Source organism: Cherax quadricarinatus, chromosome 99 (genome assembly GCF_038502225.1).
Source record: "Cherax quadricarinatus isolate ZL_2023a chromosome 99, ASM3850222v1, whole genome shotgun sequence".
NCBI lineage: Eukaryota > Metazoa > Arthropoda > Malacostraca > Decapoda > Parastacidae > Cherax > Cherax quadricarinatus.
The window spans coordinates 1,075,666-1,088,306 of NC_091390.1; the positions used below are offsets into that span (position 1 = coordinate 1,075,666).

At 42.1% G+C, this 12,641-nt stretch overlaps 1 protein-coding gene across 2 annotated transcripts in view; it reads right to left on the reverse strand.

Annotated features, from left to right (window-relative positions):
• The window catches only part of LIMK1 (LIM domain kinase 1), a 92,159-nt gene that overhangs the window by 14,085 nt on the left and 65,433 nt on the right, over window positions 1-12,641 (reverse strand). For both annotated transcript variants that reach the window (XM_070079490.1, XM_070079489.1), the window contains 3 exons: window positions 10,071-10,176; window positions 5,597-5,751; window positions 3,818-3,924 (listed from right to left, as the gene is read on the reverse strand). In XM_070079490.1, the coding sequence (XP_069935591.1) occupies window positions 3,818-3,924; window positions 5,597-5,751; window positions 10,071-10,176 (368 nt within the window). The remainder of the gene's footprint in view (window positions 1-3,817; window positions 3,925-5,596; window positions 5,752-10,070; window positions 10,177-12,641) is intronic.

Here is a 12,641-nt window from a genome sequence, read left to right on the forward strand (position 1 = left end):
CCAGGAACCTAACCTGCTGTATAAGCAGGCACTTCTGTACAGCAGTAGCCAGGAACCTAACCTGCTGTATAAGCAGGACACTTCTGTACAGCAGTAGCCAGGAACCTAACCTGCTGTATAAGCCGGACACTTCTGTACAGCAGTAGCCAGGAACCTAACCTGCTGTATAAGCAGGTACTTCTGCACAGCAGTAGCCAGGAACCTAACCTGCTGTATAAGCAGGTACTTCTGTACAGCAGTAGCCAGGAACCACCTGCTGTATAAGCAGGCAGGAACCTAACCTGCTGTATAAGCAGGCACTTCTGTACAGCAGTAGCCAGGAACCTAACCTGCTGTATAAGCAGGCACTTCTGTACAGCAGTAGCCAGGAACCTAACCTGCTGTATAAGCAGGCACTTCTGTACAGCAGTAGCCAGGAACCTAACCTGCTGTATAAGCAGGCACTTCTGTACAGCAGTAGCCAGGAACCTAACCTGCTGTATAAGCAGGCACTTCTGTACAGCAGTAGCCAGGAACTAACCTGCTGTATAAGCAGGCACTTCTGTACAGCAGTAGCCAAGAACCTAACCTGCTGTATAAGCAGGCACTTCTGTACAGCAGTAGCCAGGAACCAAACCTGCTCTATGCACTTCTGTACAGCAGTAAGAACCTAACCTGCTGTATAAGCAGGCACTTCTGTACAGCAGTAGCCAGGAACCTAACCTGCTGTATAAGCAGGCACTTCTGTACAGCAGTAGCCAGGAACCTAGCCAGGAACCTGACCTGCTGTATAAGCAGGACACTTCTGTACAGTAGTAGCCAGGAACCTAACCTGCTGTATAAGCAGGACAATTCTGTACAGCAGTAGCCAGGAACCTAAACTGCTGTATCAGCAGGACACTTCTGTACAGCAGTAGCCAGGAACCTAACCTGCTGTATAAGCAGGACACTTCTGTACAGCAGTAGCCAGGAACCTAACCTGCTGTATAAGCAGGGCTCATCTGTACAGCAGTAGCCAGGAACCTATCCTGCTGTATAAGCAGGGCCCTTGTGCACAGCAGTAGCCAGGAACCTAACCTGCTGTATAAGCAGGGCCCTCCTGTACAACAGTAGCCAGGAACCTGACCTGCTGTATAAGCAGGGCCCTCCTGTACAGCAGTAGCCAGGAACCTGACCTGCTGTATAAGCAGGGCCCTCCTGCACAGCAGTAGCCAGGAACCTAACCTGCTGTATAAGCAGGGCCCTCCTGCACAGCAGTAGCAAGGAACCTGACCTGCTGTATAAGCAGGGCCCTCCTGCACAGCAGTAGCCAGGAACCTGACCTGCTGTATAAGCAGGCACTTCTGTACAGCAGTAGCCAGGAACCTAACCTGCTGTATAAGCAGGCACTTCTGTACAGCAGTAGCCAGGAACCTAACCTGCTGTATAAGCAGGTACTTCTGTACAGCAGTAGCCAGGAACCTAACCTGCTGTATAAGCAGGCACTTCTGTACAGCAGTAGCCAGGAACCAAACCTGCTGTATAAGCAGGCACTTCTGTACAGCAGTAGCCAGGAACCTAACCTGCTGTATAAGCAGGCACTTCTGTACAGCAGTAGCCAGGAACCTAACCTGCTGTATAAGCAGGCATTTCTGTACAGCAGTAGCCAGGAACCTATTCTGCTGTATAAGCAGGGCCCTCCTGTACAGCAGTAGCCAGGAACCTAACCTGCTGTATAAGCAGGACACTTCTGTACAGCAGTAGCCAGGAACCTAACCTGTTGTATAAGCAGGACACTTCTGTACAGCAGTAGCCAGTAACCTAACCTGCTGTATAAGCAGGCACTTCTGTACAGCAGTAGCCAGGAACCTAACCTGCTGTATAAGCAGGCACTTCTGTACACCAGTAGCCAGGAACCTAACCTGCTGTATAAGCAGGCACTTCTGTACAGCAGTAGCCAGGAACCTAACCTGCTGTATAAGCAGGGCACTTCTGTACAGCAGTAGCCAGGAACCTAACCTGCTGTATAAGCAGGGCACTTCTGTACAGCAGTAGCCAGGAACCTAACCTGCTGTATAAGCAGGTACTTCTGCACAGCAGTAGCCAGGAACCTAACCTGCTGTATAAGCAGGTACTTCTGTACAGCAGTAGCCAGGAACCAAACCTGCTGTATAAGCAGGCACTTCTGTACAGCAGTAGCCAGGAACCTAACCTGCTGTATAAGCAGGCACTTCTGTACAGCAGTAGCCAGGAACCTAACCTGCTGTATAAGCAGGCACTTCTGTACAGCAGTAGCCAAGAACCTAACCTGCTGTATAAGCAGGCACTTCTGTACAGCAGTAGCCAGGAACCAAACCTGCCATATAAGCAGGCACTTCTGTACAGCAGTAGCCAGGAACCTAATCTGCTGTATAAGCAGGGCACTTCTGTACAGCAGTAGCCAGGAACCTAACCTGCTGTATAAGCAGGTCCTTCTGCACAGCAGTAGCCAGGAACCTAACCTGCTGTATAAGCAGGCACTTCTGTACAGCAGTAGCCAGGAACCAAACCTGCTGTATAAGCAGGCACTTCTGTACAGCAGTAGCCAGGAACCTAACCTGCTGTATAAGCAGGCACTTCTGTACAGCAGTAGCCAGGAACCTAACCTGCTGTATAAGCAGGCACTTCTGTACAGCAGTAGCCAAGAACCTAACCTGCTGTATAAGCAGGCACTTCTGTACAGCAGTAGCCAGGAACCAAACCTGCTCTATAAGCAGGCACTTCTGTACAGCAGTAGCCAGGAACCTAACCTGCTGTATAAGCAGGCACTTCTGTACAGCAGTAGCCAGGAACCTAACCTGCTGTATAAGCAGGCACTTCTGTACAGCAGTAGCCAGGAACCTATTCTGCTGTATAAGCAGGGCCCTCCTGTACAGCAGTAGCCAGGAACCTAACCTGCTGTATAAGCAGGCACTTCTGTACAGTAGTAGCCAGGAACCTGACCTGCTGTATAAGCAGGACACTTCTGTACAGTAGTAGCCAGGAACCTGACCTGCTGTATAAGCAGGACACTTCTGTACAGCAGTAGCCAGGAACCTAACCTGCTGTATAAGCAGGACACTTCTGTACAGCAGTAGCCAGGAACCTAACCTGCTGTATAAGCAGGACACTTCTGTACAGCAGTAGCCAGGAACCTAACCTGCTGTATAAGCAGGGCCCTTCTGTACAGCAGTAGCCAGGAACCTATCCTGCTGTATAAGCAGGGCCCTTGTGCACAGCAGTAGCCAGGAACCTAACCTGCTGTATAAGCAGGGCCCTCCTGTACAACAGTAGCCAGGAACCTGACCTGCTGTATAAGCAGGGCCCTCCTGTACAGCAGTAGCCAGGAACCTGACCTGCTGTATAAGCAGGGCCCTCCTGCACAGCAGTAGCCAGGAACCTAACCTGCTGTATAAGCAGGGCCCTCCTGCACAGCAGTAGCAAGGAACCTGACCTGCTGTATAAGCAGGGCCCTCCTGCACAGCAGTAGCCAGGAACCTGACCTGCTGTATAAGCAGGGCCCTCCTGCACAGCAGTAGCTAGGAACCTGACCTGCTGTATAAGCAGGGCCCTCCTGCACAGCAGTAGCCAGGAACCTGACCTGCTGTATAAGCAGGGCCCTCCTGCACAGCAGTAGCCAGGAACCTGACCTGCTGTATAAGCAGGGCCCTCCTGCACAGCAGTAGCCAGGAACCTGACCTGCTGTATAAGCAGGGCCCTCCTGCATAGCAGTAGCCAGGAACCTGACCTGCTGTATAAGCAGGGCCCTCCTGCACAGCAGTAGCCAGGAACCTGACCTGCTGTATAAGCAGGGCCCTCCTGTACATTAGTTGAACCGTACCATTAAAAGTGTATATATCGACAAGAAGGTTAGCCGGAACAGGAACGCCAACGGCAAAATGCATTGCCAGCCCTTCTAACCAGACTTCTAGTATCTCAAACGCTGGTCTGAAATCAGAAATAAAAATCGTAACATTACTGAACTCTTGGGACAACAGCAGCTGGGAGATCAATCAGATCTCCCAGCTGCTGGTCTGAAAATAAAAATAGAAATTATAACATTACTGAAATCATAGGCCATGTAGCAGCTGGCAAATCAATCAGATTTAATAAAAGTGATGGATAGCTCCAATTTCTTGGATCAAGAGTGTCTTACTAACATCAGGATGACTTCTTTGAATTAAAAATTACTATTAAAAAACTGAGTTAGTTCTCTAACAAGATTTTCAATAATAAATTATGATAATTTCTTTTATTGCCTTTCATGATAGAATAAAATTTACTTTTTTAAGAGTCTACTATGTGAAATATCTTGTATTATTATCATTATCATTATTTTTGTATTTTAAGGCACTGGTTATCTCTCACTGAGGCAGGGTAACCTGATGAAGACACACTATTACTGTCCTGTCAGAGGTACATCGATATGAATGTTTAGATGTCACTCCAAACATCAAATATCCCAAACCCCTCCTTTAGAGTGCAGGTATTGTATCCAGGACTCAAGTCCGGCTAATCCGTCTCCCTAAATCTCTTCACAAAACATTAGCTTGCTCATACTCCAACAGCTCGTCAGGTTCCAAAAACATTCATCTCTACTCACTCCCACCTAACATGCTCACACATACCTGCTGTATGTGTAAGCCCCTTGCACAAGACCTCCTTTACCCCCTCCCTCCATCCTTTCCTATGACGGCCCCTACCTCGCCTTCCCGACCCCTACCTCGCCTTCCCTCCGCTACTACAAATAAGAATTATTATCATTACTATTGTTATTATTATTATTATTATTATTATTATTATTATCATTATACACTGATTCGGTATCTGCAGTTTCAGTTATCCATGGTTTAATGTGGCCCCAAAATATCTCTTAATTTTACATAATAATGGCCCCAAAGCACAAAAGTAGAGAAGCTGGCAGTTGTTCAAAGCCTAAACGAAGTCACACAGCGCTTCCCATCAGTGAAAAAGTGATAATTTTCCACTTACTGTGCATAATTTATCAATTAAACCTTATACAGTGGACCCCCGGTTAACAATCACCTCCGAATGCGACCAATTATGTAAGTGTATTTATGTAAGTGCGTTTGTACGTGTATGTTTGGGGTCTGAAATGGACTAATCTACTTCACAATATTCCTTATGGGAACAAATTCGGTCAGTACTGGCACCTGAACATACTACTGGAATGAAAAAAGTTCGTTAACCGGGGGTCCACTGTATGTTCAGGTGCCAGTACTGACCGAATTTTTTCCCATAAGGAATATTGTGAAGTAGATTAGTCCATTTCAGACCCCAAACATACACGTACAAACGCACTTACATAAATACACTTACATAATTGGTCGCATTCGGAGGTAATCGTTATGCGGGGGTCCACTGTAATAGGTATGTATAGGACTTATATATAGGGTCTGTTATTATTCACAGTTTTGGCATCCATGGCAGGTCCTTGGAACCTATCCCCCGCGGAGGATACGGGGGTCCTACTATATTTTAATTAATAGAAGCATTATCATACTAGTTTTTGGTATGTTTTTTTTACCTAAGTTAGCCCACCAAACTGTCTTCAAAGTCTTTTAGAGTAAAACTGAAACACAAAAGGGTGGTTAAACACCTGGCATCAGGATTGATATTGCAACACATGAAGGCAATCTTATAGAAAGGTTCCGGACACTCTTGACAGTAACTGGCGTGAAACACCGCTTCATTGAGGCCAAAATCCATGGAGCGCGGCATGTAATCTGGATCAGCTTCAACTCGACCAATAATCTGCAATGGTAAAAGCGACCATAATAACAATAATAATAATAATGTAAGAATAATAGTAATTTATTTTGACATGATACATGTTTATACAAAGAAATATAATAATTGGGTGTACATGCCAAAAGCCCCTTTGTATGCAGAGCATTTCAGGCAAACTTAATACAGTGGACCCCCGGTTAACGATATTATTTCATTCCAGAAGTATGTTCAGGTGCCAGTACTGACCGAATTTGTTCCCATAAGGAATATTGTGAATTAGATTAGTCCATTTCAGACCCCCAAACATACACGTACAAACGCACTTACATAAATACACTTACATAATTGGTCGCATTCGGAGGTGATCGTTATGCGGGGGTCCACTGTATTAACTTAAGATTAATAAGGTAATAACAGTACATACGGAAATTAGATGAGTTACAATGAATACAAGAGACTTGAGTATTCTATTAAGTCATGCTATACGGTTTTAACCCTTAAACTGCCCAAACGTAGATCTACATTTCTGAACGTAGCACTCCAACCTTGATTTTCCCCCATAAGAATGAATGCAAAAAAACTCGTAGATCTATGTTCGGAGCAGTGCGCGAGCAAACGTAGATCTATGTTTGGACAGTTTAAGAGTTAATAAGTCTTGTAGAGAAGATGTAAAATTTTGATAATTAACCTTAGGCGGTCATAATGGAGTGATTAACATTTGAGATGAATACAGATATTGAGAGTAAGTATATATTGATTAGAAAGTTTTACCTATGTTCATGATATTGAGCAAATGAATACAGTAGGGCCCCACTTATACGGCTGGTTAGGTTCCAGGCTACTGCCGTAAAGCGGAAACAGCCGTAAAGTGGAACACCCTTTTTTTCCACTTACAAATGCATACAAACACTAGATAACAAGTTTACACTAACATATATTAAGTTAGCAATAGAACCAGGCATCAAAAAACAATAAAAAAGTACAATACACACATAGTGCACTCATTACTTACCTTAAAATATTTATAGTCTTAATCTAGGGTGAGACAAGTAGTATTTATTGTAAGAAATCAAGTGTGGTATGTATGGTAGTCAGCCTGGCTACCATACCAGGCCAACCCACCCACACATACTATTCTATGATATTTAAGCATCCCAGAGCGATAAAATGTATATACAGTTCACTCATTACTTACCTTAAAATATTTGTAGTCTTAATGTAGGGTCAGGAGTAAGTAAATGAGATAAAACGAATAAATGAGAGAGAGAAAGAATGAGTGCATGAGAGAGGACAGGCGCAGAGTTATGTAAACAAACCAGGCGAACGTACGTTTTGTAAACAAACAAAGTGTACACGTCTGGTTTGTGTACAAGTTACATTGTGTACAAGTTGTCTCTACATTGATACGGTAGAATAAATAAAGAAGAACACTCCCATTCTCATGTAACATCATTTTGAGAAGAAATGATGCTCTGAGTGAAGGCAATGGAAATAAGTCACACTGACTTTTTTGGGTTATCCTAGGTTCTCTACACATATGTTGTTATGTATGATAATCTATGTAACTGTATTTGTGTATACCTGAATAAACTTACTTACATACGAAAGGAATAATTTTCTACAGTTACCCCCAGTAACACATTTTCTCTTATGTTAGATTAGAGAAAATGTTATTCTTGGCATCACTTGTACAAGTTATCTGGCTACCACATCTCATATTTATGTTTATTTATTCTACTGTGGGGTGTATTTATCATATTTATGTTATGCATCGTGTTTATTATATAATTTTGAAAAAATATCATAGATGGATTAATGAAAATGTGTATATTAACGTAATATACGACATTTAAATGCGACTCGGTGATTATTATTATCATTAATAATATGACGTCTGGAGACAAAGAACACTCTTACTGATTTTAATGTGTACCTGCATGCCAGCACAATATGTAAGTTTATTTAAGTACAGGTATACATAAGTATAATTATCAGAGTATATATAAAATATGAAATAACTTTTAAAAACACTTAAAATTTTGGAGTTTCCAGACATAATGGAGAGACTTAGTGCTTACAGATCTCACAGAGAATGTAAACAAACCAGGTGGAGCGCGGTGACCGTATTAGAAAGTCAGGTGGGGGGAGCCGTATAGCGAGTTTTGGTCATAATTTGAAATGACCGTATTAGCGGAACGCCGTAAAGCGAAACGCTGTAAAGCGGGGCCCTACTGTATATAGTTTTTACATATGTATTTATGATGGGTTGTGATAGGCTTAAGGATATAAGGTGGTTTTTAACTGTAGTTTTAAAAATGCTGAACCAGGCTCCAGATTTTGGGCCCTTCTAAGTACAATGAGTTTTTGAAAAAATTTAGCCTGACCTTGAGCGCATGTGCAATGTAAACAAAAGCCATAAATAGTAACTCACGAAAGGGAAAATTATAGTAATAAAATTAATAATAATAATAATAATAATAATAATAATAATAATAATAATAATAATAATAATAATAATAATAATACAAGAGTAAGGGGTTAATAACATCTGTATAAATTACTATATTTAAAAAGAAAAATTTCCATTTATTTTTCGTTTAGGTCACCCCACCTCGGTGGGAGAGGACTGGTAGGTTGAAATAATAATAATAATAATCATAAAATTTTGTTTTCAACAAACTGGCTGCATCCCACCAAAGCAGGGTGACCCAAAAAGAAAAAAAAAATCTTTTTAAATTTAGTAATTTATACAGGTGTTACCAGCACCTTGCTTCCAGCAGTAATAATAATAATAGTAATGATAATAATCTCCATGGGGAAGCAGAACAAAATTCTTCCTCCATAAGCCATGCATGTCATAAGAGGTGATTAAGATGCCGGGAGAAAGGGGGTCGTAACCCTTTCTCCTGTATACATTACTAAACTTAACCCTTTGAGGGTCCGTCCCGTAGATCTACGGCTTTACGTTCAGGGTCCAAACCGTAGATCTACGTCATGAGCTCAGCTCACTCTGATAAACTGTGAGTGGTACATTTGGGCCTAGATATGAGAGAATACATCTATGTGGTATGTGTGCACCACATAAAACAGATCCTGCAGCACGCTGTGTGTAATGAGTGAAAAAAACTGAAATCATGATTTTTCGATTAAAACAGCGACTTTGCAGTGTTTTTTCGTATGTTTTTTATAGTTCTATTTGCGATTTCTTGGTCTCATTTGATAGAATGGAAGACATATTACAGAAATAGAGATGATTTTGATTGGTTTTAGCACTGGAAATGGCTTGAAACTGAGCTCAAAGTAGCAGAAATGTTAAATTTTTGCCGATATTCAAGAGTAAACAAACGGCCTCACACGTCTAATACACGCCAGCTGGTGGGTCTGATATGCATTCACAAATATGGTGATGATAGTTATACAATTATTACAGTATTGCATAACAGTAAATCTTCTATTTTTTGGTGTGAATAAAAAATCAAAATGGAATTTATTTGTAAAGCCTCAAAACATAACTAATGAACAGAGGAAATGTTAGTTTAGTTCCAGGAATACCTACATTGTTTATTCTGGACCTTATTTTGAAATTGGAATATTTTGAACTTTGTGTTAAATTGGCCAAATTAACAATTTCCGATCACTTTAATTTGTAGTTGAAACAGTTGACTTGGCGATTTCTTGTGCTCAATCGATAGAATAGAAGTAACACTAGTGAAATAGCTAAGAATTTGGTTGACTGGAATAATGTAATTGGCCTAAAATGGGAGTCAAAGTCGGCAAAATCGCCGATTCATAAATATCGCTGACACATCAAAATTCGCGAGAGCATAATTTCGTCATTTTCCATCAAATTTCGTACTTTTTGTTTTATTACCTTCACAAAAAGATTCTCTACCATTTCATAAGAAAAAATAACAAATTTTTTTTTTTGAAAATTCTTGGACACTGGGGCACCACTTCAGATTTGGGCCTTGGACCCTGAAGGGGTTAATAGAGAAAGTTTTTTTTTTTTTTTTCAGGTCACCGTGTCTCAGTGGGATACTGCTGGCTTGGTGGAAGAAGATGATCAGTAATCACTGTCAAAACTACATTTTTTGTTGCCCTGAAGTTTGAGCTGTTATAGGGGGTCCTGAAGCTTGAACTGTTATGGGGCCATGAAGCTTGAACTGTTATGGGACCCAGAAGCTTGAAATGTTATGGGGTCCCTGAAACTTGAGCTTTTATGAGGGCCCTGAAGCTTGAACTGTTATGAGGGCCCTGAAGCTTGAACTGTTATGGGGACCCTGAAGTTTGAACTGTTATGGGGACCCTGAAGCCTTGCCTCACATAAACAAATATGGCCTTACCTCACATAAAATAATGCCAAAGCTGAAGATGTCGACCTTCTCATCATATTTATTGCCCTTCATCATCTCGGGTGCCATCCAGTAAGGGTTGCCCACAACAGTGTATCTGTTGGAAGGAGACAAAAGTAGAAACCTCATACAGATCTGAATTGTGTATAATATTCAATATATTTATAGATGGGGTTGTAAGAGAAGTGATGCTGGGGTGTTGGCAAGAGGTGTGGAGTTAAAAGATAAAGAATCTAACACAAAGTGGGAGTTATCACAGTTGCTCTTTGCTGATGACTCTGTGCTTTTGGCAGATTCTGAAGACAAGTTGCAGAGGTTGGTGGATGAATTTGGTAGGTATGTAAAAGATGGAAATTAAAAGTGAATATAGGTAAGGGTGAGGTGATGAGGATAAAAAAAAATTAGGTAATGAAAGATTGTTTATCAGATTGGAGGGAGAGAGTATGGAAGAGGTGAATGTGATTCAGATATTTAGGAGTGGACATGTCAGCAGATGTGTCTATGAAAGATGAGGTGAATCAGAGAATTGATGAGGGGAAAAAAGTGAGTTTTGCACATAGGAGTCTGTGGAGACAAAGAATATTATCCATGAACACAAAGAGGGGAATGTATGAGAGTATATTATACCAACACTATTATATGGGTGTGAAGCATGGGTGGTGAATGTTGCAACAAGGAGAGGGCTGGAGGCAGTGGTGGAGGAAGCTGGAGGCAGTGGAGGAGAAAGCTAGAGGCAGTGGAGGAGGATGCTGGAGGCAATGGAGGAGAAGGCTGAAGGCAGTCGAGGAGAAGACTTGAGGCAGTGGAGATGTTATGCCTGAGGGCAATGTGCAGTGTGAATATAATGCAGAGAATCCATAGCTTGGAGATTAGGAGGTGTTGGGTACTAAAAGTATTTATTATCCACAGAGCAGAGGAAGAGTTGTGGAGGCTGTGCTGAGGAGGGGGTGTTGAGGTGGTGCTGAGGAGGGGTTGTTGAGGTGGTTCGGACATTTCGAGCAGATGGAACAAAATAGAATGACTTGGAGAGTGAATAAATCTGTAGTGGAGGTAGAGGTCAGCCTAGGAAAGGTTGGAGGGAGGGGGTAAAGGAGGTTTCGTGTGCGAGGGGCTTGGACTTCCAGCAAGAATGCATGAGTGTGTTAGGAAGGGGTAGAAACAAATGGTTTTTAGGACTTGACATGCTGTTGGAGTGTGAGCAAGGCAACATTTATGAAGGAATTCATGGAAACCAGTTAGCAAGACTTGAGTCCTGGAGATGGGAAGTACAGTATCTGCACTCTGAAGGATGATTGAGGATGTTACAGTTGTGAAGATGGGAAGTACAGTGCCGGCACTCTGAAGGATGATTGAGGATGTTACAGTTCTGAAGATGGAAAGTACAGTGCCGGCACTCTGAAGGATGATTGAGGATGTTACAGTTGTGAAGACGGGAAGTACAGTGCCGGCACTCTGAAGGATGACTGAGGATGTTACAGTTCTGAAGATGGGAAGTACAGTGCCGGCACTCTGAAGGATGATTGAGGATGTTACAGTTGTGAAGATGGGAAGTACAGTGCCGGCACTCTGAAGGATGATTGAGGATGTTACACTTCTGAAGATGGGAAGTACAGTGCCGGCACTCTGAAGGATGATTGAGGATGTTACAGTTCTGAAGATGGGAAGTACAGTGCCGGCACTCTGAAGGATGATTGAGGATGTTACAGTTCTGAAGATGGGAAGTACAGTGCCGGCACTCTGAAGGATGATTGAGGATGTTACAGTTCTGAAGATGGGAAGTACAGTGCCGGCACTCTGAAGGAGGGGTGTTAATGTTGCAGTTTTATAACTGTAGTGTGAGTGCACCTCTGGCAAGACAGTGATGGAGTGAATGATGGTGAAAGTTTTTTTTACGGGTCACCCTGTCTTGGTGGGAGAAGGCCGTTGTGTTAATAAAAAAAAATTCATAACAGAGAAGTCCTCAACTTATGAACACACTGGGGACTTACTGAATTGTGTATAATATTCATAACACATGTTGGCCATCACTGATCTGGTTCCATCACTAATCCGACACTAATTTTGGCTGGTGTAATTTCAAATTTCCCGGGTTGCCTCACCAACCTGCTGCTACTTGCTGCATAAACACTGTTGATGTCACTTGCAAACACAGGCAAGCCAATCAAATTTGTTTCTCTGACTTTGCAGTGTATCTTCGTATGGTTTTTATGGTTGTATTCTCGATTTTTTGGTCTCATTTGATAGAATGGAAGATGTATTACAGAAACAGAGATGATTTTGATTAGCTTCAGGACAGAAAGTAGCTTGAAATTGGGCTCAAAGTAGCAGAAATGTTCAATTTTTGTTGATGCTCGACAGTAAATAATACACGTCAACTGGCCAGTCTAATGTGCATTCACAAATGCGCTGATAATATTTATACAATTATGCAGTAGTCTGAATAACAGAAAATTTTCTATTTTTTGTGTGAATAAAAATTCAGAATGGAAAGTAAGCATAATATAAGAGGGCCTGGAGACATGATGCTATTTTAGTGCCAAAAATGTCTGCACTGTTTATTCT